At 43.5% G+C, this 17173-nt stretch overlaps 1 protein-coding gene across 2 annotated transcripts in view; it reads left to right on the top strand.

The window, feature by feature from the left end:
* Positions 1-17173, top strand: part of CDHR2 (cadherin related family member 2) — a 235202-nt gene that overhangs the window by 139715 nt on the left and 78314 nt on the right. For both annotated transcript variants that reach the window (XM_040406756.1, XM_040406746.1), the window contains exons 15-17: positions 8574-8635; positions 10389-10632; positions 10721-10960. In XM_040406756.1, coding sequence (XP_040262690.1) covers positions 8574-8635; positions 10389-10632; positions 10721-10960 — 546 coding nt within the window. The remainder of the gene's footprint in view (positions 1-8573; positions 8636-10388; positions 10633-10720; positions 10961-17173) is intronic.

Here is a 17173-nt window from a genome sequence, read left to right as displayed (position 1 = left end):
AATTCTGAAACAAACACTACGGTTGAAATCTTCCTTACATACTGGATTTTTTTTCCAGTGCTATAGAGTGCTTTGACACAGGTTTTTGCTGGTGTTTTGCCGCACTTTTGAGTTTTTAGTGCACTTGAATTTTTTTACAGTAAACATCCCATCTTCAGACGATAGCTGAAGGCCTATGGGACATATTAAATGGAGGATAAATCAGTGTGAAAAGTAGACGTTCACAATTGTCATAATTTATCAGCCTGGTAACGAACGTTAAAATTAAACAAAAACTAACTTTATTGCGGATTCAATACTAAAATCTGGGGCAGTACAGCCCACTTAAAGCGTCAAATGCAGGCTAGGGTGCAATAGTTAATCAGAGGTATGTCTATAAATATTCCCCTCAATCCCATTGCTCCCCCAGAATTGCTGCCTAAAACATCACTGGTATAGACTGGGCTGCTTGCTAGCACGGCTGGTTGTGAATGCTGCTTAGCTGAGGTGTATACCATTGTGGAAAACTACCTGGCTGACACACTGTTAGGCCCCTTTCACACGGGCGAGTATTCCGCGCGGATGCGATGCGTGAGTTGAACGCATTGCAACCGCACTGAATCCCGACCCATTCATTGCTATGGGGCTGTTCACATGAGCGGTGATTTTCACGCATCACTTGTGCGTTGCGTGAAAATCGCAGCATGCTCTGAATTCTGCGTTTTTCACGCAACGCAGGCCCCATAGAAGTGAATGGGGTTGCGTAAAAAAATCGCAAGCATCCGCAAGCAAGTGCGGATGCGGTGCGATTTTCACACACGGTTGCTAGGAGACGATCGGGATGGAGACCCGATCATTATTATTTTCCCTTATAACATGGTTATAAGGGAAAATAATAGCATTCTGAATACAGAATGCATAGTAAAATAGCGCTGGAGGGGTTAAAAAAAATAATTTAACTCACCTTAATCCACTTGATCGCGTAGCCCGGCATCTCCTTCTGTCTTCATCTAAGCTGTGTGCAGGAACAGGACCTGTGGTGACGTCACTCTGGTCATCACATGGTCCATCACACGATCCATCACCATGGTAAAAGATCATGTGATGGACCATGTGATGACCTGAGTGACGTCACCACAGGTCCTGTTCCTGCACACAGCTAAGATAAAGACAGAAGGAGATGCCGGGCTGCGCGATCAAGTGGATTAAGGTGAGTTAAATTATTTATTTATTTATTTTAACCCCTCCAGCGCTATTTTACTATGCATTCTGTATTCAGAATGCTATTATTTTCCCTTATAACCATGTTATAAGGGAAAATAATACAATCTACAAAACACCGATCGCAAGCCCGAACTTCTGTGAAGAAGTTCGGGTTTGGGTACCAAACATGCTGATTTTTCTCACCCGAGTGCAAAACGCATTACAATGTTCAATGTTTTGCACTCGTGCGGAAAAATCGCGCATGTTCCCGCAAAACACCCGCACATTTTCCCGCAACGCCCGTGTGAAAGGGGCCTTAGTGTATCCTTACTCCTTATGGGGAGCAATAGGATTGAGGGGAATATTTATAGACATACCTCTAATTAACTATTGCACCCTAGCCTGCATTTGACGCTTTAGGTGGACTGTATTATCCCAGATTTTAGTATTGAATCCGCAATAAAGTTTGTTTTTTGTTTTATTTTAATGTTCGTTACCAGGCTGAGAACATATTAAATGGAGGCCACACAATGTTTTTTTGCAACTGCCAGTTTTGTAACTTAGGTGGTGTTTTTTTTGTCTTTCTGGCTTCTTTTAAAAAACACAGCACGCTGTACTGCAGCCCATGGTATCTGTTTCAGGAGTCTTGACATTGCTTTTTCTATAAGAGAAAAGCATCATAAAGAAAATGTTGATTCAAAAAGCACCACAAAAATGCTGCAAAAACATATGTAGCTGAGCCCCCCCCCCCCCCCCCCCCAAAAAAAAGTGCTTATTCTGTAATTTTAACAGTTTTTCCAGTCCTAAACACTCTCTATCCTAAAAAAAAAAAATATTAAAGGGGGTCCTCTGGGAGTGTATCAAAATGTCCTCTGGCAACCTGTCCTAGAATGTGACTAGGAAGGGTTGTCTTCACTTCTACAGCCTTGCTACACTGCACACTGGCACTTTAATCACTGCACAGTGATGAGTTGTGCTGTCAGGTTGCTCAGCCCAGCCTCCCAACATATCTCATGTAAGATTGCTCCAGTATTACCTATTGTAGAGCAGGGCCAGGAACTCTGTTCCACAATAGAGAATAATTATGGTTGGTATGAACGGGGAGCAGGATTACATCATCGCTATCATTGTAGAACAAAGTTCCAATAGGTAGTACTGGAGCGATAGTACGTGAGATATGCTGGCAGGCTGAGCAACCTGACAGCACATCTTATCACTGTGCAGTAACTTCAGCACCGGCGTGCAGTGTCATAAGGCCCCGACCCCTCAACCTCCTAAGCAGCTGTAGAAGGGAAGGCAACCCATGCTAGTCACATTCAAAGATGGGTTGCCGCAGACTATCTTGATACATTTATGGAGAACCCCTTTAAGGGTTCTTACACACATGAATTTGCACTACATGTTTTTTTTTCAGCTGTGAAAAGGGCAGAATAAGGCGCATGCATTTTTTATGCTGTTTTTGTGGAGGTTATTCAGGCGTTTTTTGCAAACAGTGGGGCAGATACTAAGAACAGTGTTGCAAAGGCCAGTCTTATTATAAAGACACAGGCCTCTTAATAAATTTGGAACAATTCTAGGCAGTCTGTGGCCTGAAATTAAAATCTATGCCAGCGATAGGTATAGATTTGACAAAAGAAGTGAAAAATTGCAAATTATGGTGCACATATACCACAATAGTGCCGTAAAAGTCTTAATAATTGTCCCTGAGTATGTCTAACCAATTGCATTATTGACAGTTCTTCCTATAGAGAAAGTGAAAACACCTAAAAAATGGCAAGAGCTATAACATGCTGCTGCCGGTATTTTAGCAACTCATTACAAACTGAATGCTTTTTCTCGCATTGTTAACAAAGGGCGTTAATAATCGCCATTAACTATGCATTGTGAAAAAGCAATCAGTTTGCAAAGTTACTCGCTGCACTATACCTGCTTCTCAGCCACTGCATGGGCGTGCTGTGTGACTATACCCTAATGACTTTCAAGAATTCTGCTTGCTGTCATTCAGGAATCTACACTAGAGATGAGCGAATTTTTCCCCAAAAATTTGGTTCGATCCGAATATATTCGTGGCAAATTAAGTTAAAAAACTGCTATTTCCTGGCTGCTGAGAGCCTTTATAGTGGTGTAGAACACTGCGCCTTTCAGTAACACGCATAGGGAGTCTGGTTTGGTAGTGAAATAATACTGTGAGTCAGTATGACACGCAGGTGACAGGCGTCACTCTTAGAATCACTGCACACTTCACTTATTTGGGCAGTCATGGGGCCAAAACTGACCAAATAAATCAAGTATAAACTCAACCTTACAGGTCGATGTTAGCGCCAAGAAGAAGTGCACTCCTTTTACACTGTCACCAGCTGATTCCACATAGATGTTATCAGAACCTGTTCTATTAAACACTTATACAAGTAGAGCCCCCCGACAGAGTGGAGGGGGTGTCAGCAGTAAGTTTGTGTTTACGTCACTGATTAATTTGCCCTTCCTCTGATCCATCAGAACAATAACCCACAAAAAACGGATCCTGTCTGTGGAGCATACACCTTCACTCGGCCAGCATTTTATCCATCAGTATTGCTAATGCAAAAAAAAACAGGAGTGGATCTAAAACAGAGATGACACGTGAATTGAATATTTGCATGTCTTTTGTGTTTTGTACCCACTCCTGCTTTTGGCTACCAAATCTTAAGCCAATTCTGATGGGACCATACAGGCCTTACAGCTGCTACACAGACAGGATCCGTTGTGCATCTCATTTTTCCTTCCTTCTGACAGATCAGAAGAAGGGTCAAATAAATGGTGATGTCAGCCAGGCCGAAAGGCAATATAGTGGCCCAGTCATGAAGTAGGGAGGGTGGGAACAGCATGAGGAAACCACAGAGGGGCCCAATGACAGGGTCTGGAGGTTGCGGCAGCATGAGGAGGCCACATAGTGGTACAATGATAGAGTTTGGAGGTGGTGGCAGCATGAGGAGACCACAGAGTGGCACAATGACCGAGTCTGGAGGTGGCAGCAGTATGAGGAGGCCACCGAGTGGCACAATGTCAGAGTCTGGAGGTGGCGGCAGCAGCAGTAGCAGCATCAGAAGAAGGCCACCGAGTGGCACAATGACAGAGTGTGGAGGTGGCAGCAGTATGAGGAGGCCACCGAGTGGACAGAGTGGATCCAAAACAGAGCTGACATGTGAATGGAATATTTGCATGTCTTCTGTGTTTTGTACCCACTCCTGCTTTTGGCTACCAAAATCATAAGCCAATTTTGATGGGACCATACAGGCCTTACAGCTGCTACACAGACAGGATCTGTTGTGGGTCTCATTTTTCCTTCCTTCTGAAAGATCAGAAAACGGGTCAAAAAATGATGATGTCAGCCAGGCCGAAAGGCAAAAATGTGGCCCAGTCATGAAGTGGGGAGGGTGGGAACAGCATGAGGAAACCACAGAGTGGCACAATGACAGAGTCTGGAAGTGGTGACAGCAGCAGTAGCAGCATCAGGAGAAGGCCACCAAATGGCACAATTACAAAGTCTGGAGGTGGCGGCAGCATTAGGAGACCACAGAGTGGCAAGGTGACATAGTGTGGAGGTGGCAGCAGCATGAAGAGGCCACAGCATGAGAAGGCCACAAAGTGGCACAATGACAGTCTGGAGGTGGCGGCAGCAGCATCAGTAGGAGGCCACCGAGTGGCACAATGACAGAGTCTGGAGGTGGCAACAGTAGGAGGAGGCCAACGAGTGGCACAATGACAGAGTCTGGAGGTGGCGGCAGCATCAGGAGACTACAGAGTGGCAAGGTGACATAGTGTGGAGGTGACGGCAGCATCAGGAGGCCAAAGAGTCGCAAGGTGACATAGTGTGGTGGCGGCAACATGAGGAGGCCACAGTGTGGCAAGGTGACATAGTGTGGAGGTGGCAGCAGCATGAGGAGGCCAGAGTGGCCGCATCATCTATTTATTTATAGGGAATATGGAACAGAACAGAAGGTTAAAATTTCTCAACTTTATAAAGTGTTGCTTAAAACATGATTTAATAATACACGTTCTCCGGCACAAAAGGCTTGGCAAATTGATTGTCCGTGAATTTCCCTCGAAGATTGGGATAATATATTGGCGAATTTAAGTTTACTTTCATATAATTTTAATCAAGTTTTGGTTCAATTTAATATTCAATATTTAATAAATTTAATGATAAAAATTAAGTGTTGCCTAAGACAGGAGAGAATCCACCAGTCTTCTGTTTATTCAACGATGTGGTTGCGATGGAGAAGGCATTCCAAAAAACAACTTCTCTCCTCCTGGAGACGAATACTGTCAAGATTGATGCAAGTGCGGTATCGGTTGCTCATCGACCCAGATACTTCTGTGGGAACCTGCCTGGCATGAACAGGCCTCTAGTAGCTACAGACAATGAGAAAACAAAGCGTCAAGATAGCTTTGAGCCCGGAAGAGTCGTGAAGTTCATCAAGATACGTCACTAAAGAGTTTACTGCATATAACCACAGCGCTAACCGCTGAATAAATTTAGTTTTTCGACCGAAATACGTCAATAAAGATTTTACCGCATATAACTGCAGCACTGAACGCTGAATAAAATTAGTTTTTCGACCACAATACTTCAATAAAGATTTTACCGCATATAACTGCAGGCTGCAGTGCTGAACGCTGAATAAAATTTGTTTTTCGACCGAAATACGTCAATAAAGATTTTGCCGCATATAACTGCAGCGCTGAATGCTGAATACAATTTGTTTTTCGACCGAAATTCATCAATAAAGATTTTACCGCATATAACTGCTGCGCTGAACGCTGAATAAAATTAGTTTTTCGACCGAAATACGTCCCAAAATATTTGACCACATATAACTTCAACCGAAATACGTCAATAAAGATTTTACCACATATAACGGAGCACGGAGATGGAGAGTCTTTGGATTCCCCCCGCACTATACGGATGTCTCAGAAATGAACTGCTGCTCCCGACAGCAGCTCCTGGGAAGGTCATGGAGCGCCCCGGTCATCCGGCATCTATTTGCCCCACTGAAGGATTATTTTGAAAGTGTGTAGAAGCCACACGGGACCCCCACGCTGCAGATTTATCATGGAGACATCATGGAGATATTACCACATATAACCTCAGCGCTGACCGCTTAATAAATTTAGTTTTTCGACCGAAATACTTAATAATAAAGATTTTACCACATATAACTGCTGCCGACGTGAACTGAGAATGTATTTGCCTTTTTGTACTGAAATAGGCCACTAAGCGCTTTCAAGACATAACCGCCGCCGCCGTGAACTGAGAATGTATTTTTCTTTTTGTGCTGAAATAGGCCACTAAACGCTTTCAAGACATATAACCACCGCCGACGTGAACTGAGAATGTATTTTTCTTTTTGTACTGAAATAGGCCACTAAATGCTTTCAACACATATAACCGCCGCCGACGTGAACCTTGAATGTATTTTTCTGTTTGTACTGAAATAGGCCACTAAACGCTTTCAAGACATATAACCGCCGTCGACATGAACTGAGAGTGTATTTTTCTTTTTGTACTGAAATACAAAATAACACCTATAACCGCAGCCTCTACTTCCGTGAACTCCTGCACCACTACTAACCGGTTATGTAGGCTGCTGCGAAGCAGGTGCTCTACCCCGGGCACGTTTGGCTCCCGACTGCCCACTGCTGCCACCCTGCTGACTCCCAGCCATGCTTTAACACATATAACCGCTGACGTGAACTGAGAATATATTTTTATTTTTGTACTAAAATAGGTCAGTTAACACTTTCAGCAGAAATAAATGCACCAGTGAAGTGTGTATATATATTTCTTTCTGTACTGAAATAGGCCACTAAACGCTTTTGCCACAAATAAGTGCACCAGTGAAGTGCGTATATATTTTTCTTTCCGTACTGAAATAGGCCACTAAACGCTTTTGCCACAAATAACTACACCAGTGAAGTGCGTTTTTTTTTTCTTTCTGTACGCTTTCAACGCATATAACCGCCGACGTGAACTGAGAATATATTTTTCTTTTTGTACTGAAATAGGCCAGTAAACGCTTTCAGCAGAAATAAATGCACCAGTGAAGTGTATATATATTTTTCTTTCTGTACTGAAATAGGCCACTAAACCCTTTTGCCACAAATAAGTGCACCAGTGAAGTGTGTATATTTTTTGCTTTCTATAATGAAATAGGCCACTAAACCCTTTTGCCACAAATAACTGCACCAGTGAAGTGTGTATATTTTTTGCTTTCTATAATGAAATAGGCCACTGAACGATTTTGCCACAAATAATTGCACCAGTGAAGTGCGTATATTTTTTATCTTTTTGTGTGCTTTCAACACATATAACTGCAGAAGTGAACTGCGTATTTAAATTTTTTTGTTTAAAAAGATATAAGCCACTAAAGGCTTTTCAACATAGCACTTGCACCCCAAGAACAAATTGCTGGAATGACAGAGCTGTATAATGGCTATTTGGATCCCCAAATAATCTTTTCCTGCACTTGTAAATTGCTTTTCTAGCACTGTTCTTAGCGCTTTCTGACTTCTCTCCCTGCACTAAGATGCTGTGAAATGATTCCTCCCTATCCTTTCCCTGCACTTGTAAATTGCTTTTCTAGCACTGTCACTACCACCTTCTGACTTCTCTCCCTGCACTAAGATGCTGTGAAATAATTCCTCCCTATCCTTTCCCTGCACTTCTAAATAGTTTTTTCAGTTTTTTTTTCACAATCAGGTTTTTCCAATTGCTGTCCCTAGCACCTTCTCACGTCTGTCCCTGCACTCAAAACGCTTGAAAATGTCTGACTCCGCCATATTTATAGGGCTGTGACATCACAGGTCTGGCTGTCTGCTGATTGGCTTCATGCATGGCATTATGGGTCAGCCCGCCTTCCCAGAGTTCCTTGCCCCATGTCCTCACACGTGTAGCCAACATTTTAGGAAAAATTATGATTCGTTACTGAAATTTGGAATTCCACTTCGTCTGATTCGATTCGCTCATCTCTAATCTTCACTGTGCACGTCCAGTGGATAATTATCTGTCCTGGTTATGTGATGGACATACAGCTACCTGGCACATTACAAGTGAGAGCGCTGATGCACATACTAAAAATGTGACAAGCAATAACCTGTGTAATCATCATATGACCAGGACAGATTTGTATAATCTGAAAGTAAGTGATAAAACTTCCTGCTCAAAAAATGCAAGCAGAGAGTTTCAAAACCATGGGAAACTGATACAGTAAGTATATTGAAAATGGTATAAACAACTAAATAATTTTTACTTGAAGAAACAAGAAAACACTTCATATAGATAATATAAAATGACTTAACTAAATTACGGTGACACTAGTCTATATGATTACCTATATGCTTTTATTTTTTAGGCTACTGACCCTGACTCTGGAGATTATGGAAGAATTACTTACTCTTTATTGCCAGATTCCATGTAAGTACCATATATGTATATTGAAGTGTACCTGTCACATTGTTGCATGTTATAGAGCAGGAGGAGCTGAGCAGACTGATATACAGTTTTATGTGAAACGATGCAGTATAACTTGTCATTTATTCCTTTATATCCCTGCTCTTTATATGTTTAGGTCCTATCAGTAATTGACAGCTATCTCTGTATACACACTTATAGAGGGAAGGCTGTCTATCACTGATAGGACCGCCCACTGGACTAGTAAGCCCAGAAAGAGCATGTCAGAGTATCTTGCGGTTTGTTGAATTCAGGTTCTGATATTTTATTGCTTAGAAGTCTACAAGGTGCTACAGTGACAAGAGAGATCACTCCTAGGGCTCATGCACTCGACCATTGTTTTGCGGTCCGTTTTTCACGGATCCGTTGTTTCGTATCTGAGTTTTTTTTCCTCTGATTTAAGTCCTCTTCCGTTCCGTTATTGCACAAAACATATCGGCATGGTTTCCGTATTTGATGCGTTTTTTGCGGATCGTATACAGAAACAGTAACTTATTAATCACCAAACACATGAGTAATATGGGCTGGGCATAGCATTTCTACAGTATGGAGCCGCGAAATGCGGATGACATACGGATGTGTTCAGTGTGCGTTCCGTATTTTTTGCAGACCCATTGACTTGAATGGGGCCTCGGACCGTGATTTGCAGACAATAATAGGACATGCACTACTTTTTTGCGGAACGTCCATGTGGACAAACAGAAACGGAATGCACACAGAGTAACTTCTGTATTTTCTACAGCACCATTGAAGTGAATGGTTCCCCATACGGTCCGCAAAAAAAACGGAACAGAAGCAGAAAGAAAATACGTTCGTGTGCATGAGCCCTTACAGGCGAGAATTTACATGGAAAAATATGTTTTGTTTTTTCAACTAGAGTTTCCCCTTTAATTGTTTTTTTTTGTAGGAACACCTGTCAGCATGATCAACCTTATTCAACTAGACATGCTGCGTAGATCCTGCTGATTAAATGGACATGTCTTGTGAAAATTGGTTGGGCCATTCCAGATAAATAAGACTTTTATTCTGTAAGGCCTCTTTCACATGACCGTGTGTCCCCCGTGGCCATATTGCGGCCCGCATACGGCAGATCCGCAATACACGGGGCACAGGCCATGTGCATTCTGCATCACGGATGCGGACCCATTCACTTGAATGGGTCCGCAAATCCATAGATGCGGTGCGGAACGGAACCACGGAACGGAAGTACTACGGAGTGCTTTTGTGGGGTTCCGTTCTTTCGTTTTGCAAAAAGATAGAACTTGTTCTATCTTTTTGCGGAACGGACGGATTGCAGACCCCATTCAAGTGAATGGGTCTGCGGTCCGCAGGCGGCTTCCCCGCGGTCGGTGCCCGTGCATTGCGGACTGCAATTTGCAGTCTGCAGCGCGGCCACGGGGGACACACGTTCGTGTGAAAGAGGCCTGAGGAATAGCTTCAGTGCATAGAGGGGCAGCTCCTCTGCTTTCCATTGCTGGCCACACCCTTCAGTGCTTGGAAGCCCTAATTTGCATAAATAATAACAGTCTTTTTATCTCTGGAATGCTGCAGCCAGTTTTCAGAAGACAGGTTTAATCAGCAGGATCAACCTATACTAGGCAGGGCTGACCCGGCTGATAGGTCTTCTTTAATAAACAGAAAGACTAATGTACACTACTCTGGTTACTAGGAAGTCCTAAATAAAGTTAATTCCCAATCTTGATGTATTTCTTTCCAGACTGAACTTGTTTCAGGTCAGTTCATCTACTGGAGTAATCACGGTGGTGAATGGAGATCTTCTAGATCGAGAGCGCACCCCTTTTTATTATGCAACCCTAAAAGCACAGGACGGAATGAACGCCACTGGGACCACTCTTCTTGAAATTGAGTTAATAGATATAAATGACTGTATTCCAGTTGCGATAGGAGTATATAATATTTTTGTAAAGGAGAACGTTGATGATGTCAGGATCCAGCTTGAGGTAACAAACCATCTGAGCACCTTCAAAGTCACCCTGTTACATGTACTCTCTGTTATGGGCTTATACATATAAGTTATGGTCTTCTTAGGCGACTGATGCTGATGAACCAGGAAACAATAACAGCGTGATCCATTACGAGATCCTTCCCAGTGAATTCAGTGGGAATTTCACCATTAATGTCACCACAGGGCTTATCACAAGCCTTGGTCCGCTGGATCGAGAAGCCATTGATATAACACAGGTTGGACGCATTACACTGACTGTGAAGTTGTACGACTTGGGAGTTCCTTCTTTATCAAGTTATGTGAATGTAACCATCAATGTTGAGGTAATGTTTTTCTATTTTCTAAAATGAATGTAATATAATGATCAATCTTTATGTAATTATGAGCTTAGTTAATGCTATTCATCTTGTACGTGTATTTAATGGGTTTCCCTAGTAAGAGCAGTTATTACCTTTACCAAGTCTTCTGTCTCTCCTTTTAAGCTGAGTTCACACTTCAGTCATTTGATAAGTTGTTCCCATTAGTTATTGTGAGCCAAAACCAGTAGTGAAGCCTTCACAGAGATGAGATACTTTTGACAATTTTTTAATTTTTTGAGAGTATCAAAACATAACATACATTTTTTATTGCTGTAAGCGTACTGACATACAAAATCTAGAATATTAAATAGTGCCATTAAATGGTACCACTTGTCCCTCAAAAAACAAGCCCACATACAGCTATGTGAACAGAAAAGTCTAAAAGTTATGATTCTAGGAAGGCAGGGAGGAAAAAAACAAAATTGAAAAAAAAATAAAAGTTGTTTATGGAGCCAATGGGTTAACGCGCACTGTCATACATGCCTGGCGATCATGCAGACACATGAGTTGTGCCCAGATGATCACTTGCATAGGGACCACTGTGACTGATATTTTTGTTTCCTCACCATCACTCCTAGTTTTGTGAATAACCGCTTGCCGACAGCCCAATCATACAGCTGCAGGAGCGGGGAACCCCGTAGAGAAGGCAGGGATGATTTTTCACTGTCCTTGGCTTCCCAATAGATCTATACAGCGTTCAATGAGTGCTGTGCATAGAGATCAGGATCGTGGGGGGGCTGGGAGTATGTGGAGCTACTGGCAGATCACCTCTGCAGTGAGGTTGTACAGCCTTGCACAACCTCTCTGGGGACTGTATTCTCCCTGTACTATGTCAGCCCCAGTTACCGGAGAAATCAGCAACAAAATATGTAATGTTAAATGCCACCTCATAGTGTAAGAACAGAAGAAAATACAAAAATGTAAAAAAATAAATAAAATGGAACCAAACTCTGCACTGGAGCTCCTATACCCCCCATAGCTACTATAGTCCTTACATCCCATATATCAAAATAACCATATTGGAAAGGGAACATGATTAAAAAAAAAATTTTAGTTGCTGTAAAAAAAAAAAAACATTTTTCCTAGTTATAACAAATAAAAACAAAAAAATAAATACATATGACTTAAAAAGCCCCATGTGTCAAAGAAAAAAGTTCCAAAAATTATTTACATAACCAAATGGAAAAAATATGGCTTTCAAAGATGCATGTACAAAAAAAGACTGAAAATGCACCTGGTTAGAAAGGGGAGTAAATGGCCTCATCGTAAACTGGTTAAAGGCCGTAAGGGCTGTCCTGTGATGATGTTAAGGCTTAGATAGGCCCCTACAGATACCTATGCATTTTATCTGCACATATAATAATAAGGCCTCAAGGTTTTTGCGGATTCCGTTTGCGGTCCGTATGCAGAACCATTCATTTAAATGGTTCCGCAAAAAAAAAAAAAAAGTACTCCGTATGCATTTTGTTTCCGTATTTCCGTTCTGCTGAAAGATAGAACTTGTCCTATTATTGCCCGCAAATAACAATCCGTGGCTCCATTCAAATCAATGGTTCCGCAAAAAAAAAACATGAATGCATACGGAATGCATCCGTATGTCTTCCATATCCGTTTCGTTTTTGTGGAATCATCTATTAAAAATGTTATGCCCAGCCCAATTTTTTCATATACTTACTGTTTAAACACTATTGTATGCTTCCGTTTCCGATCTGCAAAAAAACTATCACAAACTGAAACCAAACTTTAAAAACGAAATGGCAAAACGGAATGAAGCGGAACAGAAATGGAAACACTGCTGAAACAAAAAAACTGAAAAACGGATCTGTTTAAAACGGACCGCAAAACCATACGGTCGTGTGCAAGAGGCCTAAGGTGGGGTACGCAAGCATTTTGAATTGAGGCAATTTTTTATTTTTTTAAAGACAAAATCAAGTCAGTCCAGTTAATAACAGATGAGACGCTACTGCCGGTGAAATGTACAGTGGTATTAAATTCTGGCCATTCAAGTTATTGGCAATATATGCAATACACATATTCTAATGCAAGAGCTAGTCTTTGTTAGTAGAGGTTGTCAAGGCATTTCTATGGAGTGGTTGTCGAGTCTGCTTGCCATTCTATACAACTCTATAGGAGATAAGTGAAAAGTAGTGTTGATCAAGCATGCTAAGGCCGAACACCAGTTCGGCTTGAGCTCGGCACATGGCTGAATTCAGCCGAATACCACATGCTCGAGTCTCCTCCCCGTACGTTTGTTGGCTGCTAGGCAGCCAATAAACATGCAGATAAGTACTGCCCTTCACTATAATACCGTAGCCATGTCGGTTACTGGCATTACAGTGATTTGCTGGCCGTAACACGTCATCGGGTGCTATATAGCACCCGATGATACGTGTTCGGCTCAGTGTTAGTCAGGGAGAGCTGTGCTGAGGAAGGGAAAGATATAGTAGGGAGTGAAATTTGTTTTTTTTCTGTAGTAAAACTTGTCAAAGACCCAAAAGTCCTTTTAAGGACAATTGTTGTGTGTGAGGCAGCAATATATATTTTTAGTGCAACCTGTGCTAAATTGCTAAAACTTTACAGACCCAAAAGTCCCTTTAAGGACTATTGTGTGTGGCAGCTATATTGATTTTTAGCGCATCCTGCGCTAAATAGCGTGCTATAGTTAGGCTGCTGCAGACAGTGACATTATCTGCGCTACATATCCTGTGTAACGTGTGCACATCCCAAAGATATCTGTGACATCCAGTGTACTTTTTCCGTAGACGGTGTCCACTGCGGACAATGACATTAGCTGGGGTACATCTCCTGTGCAACATTTCCACATCCAAAATACCTATGACATTCCCTGTAATTTTATATTAGCCGCTGCTGACATCAGCGACATTATCTGCGGTATTTCTCCTGTGTAATGTGTGCGCATCCCAAATACACTTACAAATCCTACGCTACTGTACGTGTGACATACTTTCAAGCATATATAACCTTTAATATGAAGAAGGCGAGCAGTAAGGGACAGGGAAGTGGCCGTGATGCTGATGGTGCACGCAGAGGCCATGGCCCTGGCTGCTTTAAAACTGTGCCTGCTGCCAGAGCACCAGAAAAACAATCATCCACGATACATAGCTTCATGTCCCAGTTTGCAGGGCGGCGCAGGACAACTCTCTTGAAGTCAGACCAGTGCGGCTAGGTGGTCGGTTGGATTGCAGCAGATAATGCTTCCAGTCGGTTAAGCACCACCCTGTCTTCCACAAGTCCAGTCTCAGTAGCCAAGAGTCTGGTCAACATAATCCTCACCCTGATCCTCCTTCCTCCCACCATGGAGAGTCTTGCCAAACAAGTGATCCCACACTCGGATATTCCGAGGAGCTCTTTTCCTTCATTTGAGCCTCTCGACAAGCCCGCTTGAAGAGGGACATGAGATCTTGTGCCCTGATTCCCAAACTCTTTAGCATCCACAGTCACAAGAAGAGGACAGTGGGGAACGGCAATTAGTATTTTACGAGGTGAATGATGATGATGAGACACAGTTGCCAATAAGTCAACGGCAATTAGAGTCTCAAGAGGTTGATGATGAGATGAGACACAGTTGTCAATAACTGAGGTTGTTGTTAGGTCAACAAGTCAGGAGGATGAGCAGAGTGAGGAAGTGGAAGAGGAGATAGTGGACGAAGAAGTCACTGACCCAACCTGGGAAGGTGGCAAGCTGAGCGAGGACAGCAGTACAGAGGAGGAGGGATCCGCAGAACCGCAACAGGCTGAAATAGGCAGTGGGGTGGCAAAAGGGATAAGGCAGGCCACACCAAACAGGCCCGCAACTCTTCCCCGGAGCACACCCTTGCAGAAATCTCCCTTGCCAAGGGGTAGGTGTTTCGCAGTCTGGCACTTTTTTGAGGAAAGTGCGGACAACAAAAGAACACTAGCAACAGCGTGAACACTAGCAACCTCACCACCACCAGCATGATCCGCCACATGGCATAAAAGCACCGTAATAGGTGGGCCGAACGCCTGGGTCCACAATCTGTGTCTGCGGGTCACACCACTGCCTCCTCTTACCCTGTGTTACGTGCTGGCCAATCCCCTGTCGAAGGCGCAGGCCCGGATGCCTACCGCCCTGCACCTGGACCTTTGCAAGCAATATCAGTGACCACATCCACTTCCGTGTCCCAGCGCAGCGTACAAATGTCCTTACCCCAGGAGACGGTTGCCTCTGCTACAGAGGGTAGTACCCATGGAAGTTTAATTCCATCTGTCCAGCGTGGATGGACAGAAGAGGAGGAAGAGGTTGAGGAGATTGAGAGTCATCCTCCTGATGACGACAGCGAAGTCTTGCCTGTTGAGACTCTGGCACACATGGCTGACTTTGTTAGGCTGCCTTTCCCATGACCCACACGTTTTACGCATTTTGGACCGATTACTGGTTGTTCACCATTCTCGACCCCCGCTACAAATTCTCATCTCTCATTCCTGTGTTGGAAAGGACGAGCAATACCAGAAGGTCCTGGAAAAATTGCTCCAAAAATTTCCACCTGAGGCAAGACAACACGCTCCAAGGCCTGGGACAGTTTCATGACACCCCGCCAGCACCCTCACCCTGATGCGTGGCCTAATGTCACAAGGAGAGAAAAGTTTTGGAAGATGGTGAAGGAGTACGTAGCAGACCGTGTCAGCGTCCTCAATGATCCTTCTGTGCCTTACAACTAGTGGGTGTCCAAGCTGGACACGTGGCATGAACTGGCGCTCTACGCCTTGGAGGTGCTGGGCTGCCCTGCCGCCGGCGTTTTGTCAGAGCGGTTATTTAGTGCTGCTGGGGGCATAATAACTGATAAGCGCATCCGCCTGTCAATTGAAAATGCTGACAGGTTGAATCTTATAAAAATGAACAAGGCCTGGATTGCCCCTAACTTCTCTACTCCACCAGAGGAAAGCGGCTGAACATGAAAGGCACTTTAAATGTGTTTTTTATAATGTATTTCCACCACAAAAAAAGGGTATATGGTTAAATCTTCCTTTTCTCATCCTCATCCTTTTCCATCATATCAACATGCTTATTAGTCTGCCTTCGCTCCTAATGTTGTAGAGGGTCAGCTCACCTACAGGCCCTCGCATATGTTTTAGAGGGTCAGCTCACTGGCAGGCCCTCACCTACAATCTTTTATAGGGTCAGCTTACCTGCAGGCCCTTGTATATAATGTTTTAGAGGGTCAGCTCACCAGCAGGCCCTCGCATATAATGTTTTAGATGGTCAGCTCACCAGTAGGCCCTCACCTACAATCTTTTAGAGGGTCAGCTCCCCAGCAGACCCTCGCATATAATGTTTTAGAGGGTAAGCTCACCAGCAGGCCCTTAACTACAATCTTTTAGAGGGTCAGCTCACCAGCAGGCCCTCGCATATAATGTTTTAGAGGGTAAGCTCACCAGCAGGCCCTTAACTACAATCTTTTAGAGGGTCAGCTCACCTGCAGGCCCTCACCTACAATCTTTTATAGGGTCAGCTCACCTGCAAGCCCTCGCATATAATGTTTGGATGGTCAGGCAGGCCCTCACCTACATTCTTTTAGAGCAGGGATCAGCAACCTGCGGCTCTCCAGCTGTTGTGAAACTACAATTCCCAGCATGCTCCATTTATTTCTATGGGAGTTCTGAGAAGAAAACAGCAAGTAGGCATTTTGGGAATTGTAGTTTCACAACATCTGGAGAGCCGCAGGTTGCTGATCCCTGTTTTAGAGGGTCAGATCACCTGCAGGCCCTCTCATGTAATGTTTTAGAGGGTCAGCTCAACAACAGGCCCTCAACCATAATGTTTTACAGGGTCAGCTCACCAGCAGGGCCTTGCCCATAATTTTTCAATGGTCATCTCAGCAGCTGGGACTCGCCCATAATTTTTTCGATGCTCAGATCAGCATCAGGCACTCGCCTGTTTTAGAGAGTCAGCTCTGAAGCGGACCCTCACCCCTAATGTTTTAGATGGTCAGCTCAGCAGCAGGCCCTCGCCCCTAAAGTTTTAGAGGGTCACCAGCAGACCCTTGCTCCTAATGTTTTTGAGGGTCACCAGCAGGCCATCAATCATAATTTTTCAAGGTTGTATGATGCCCTATTATATGTGTAATAAAAGGTGTATTGGAGTGCTGGTTGTAATTTTTGGAAGCCCTTTCACTTAGTGCATTGGCTTTATGAGTG

Source organism: Bufo bufo, chromosome 1, assembly GCF_905171765.1.
Source record: "Bufo bufo chromosome 1, aBufBuf1.1, whole genome shotgun sequence".
Taxonomy (NCBI): Eukaryota; Metazoa; Chordata; class Amphibia; order Anura; family Bufonidae; genus Bufo; species Bufo bufo.
Note: the sequence above shows the minus strand (reverse complement) of the source record. Positions and strands in the feature narration are given on the sequence as shown.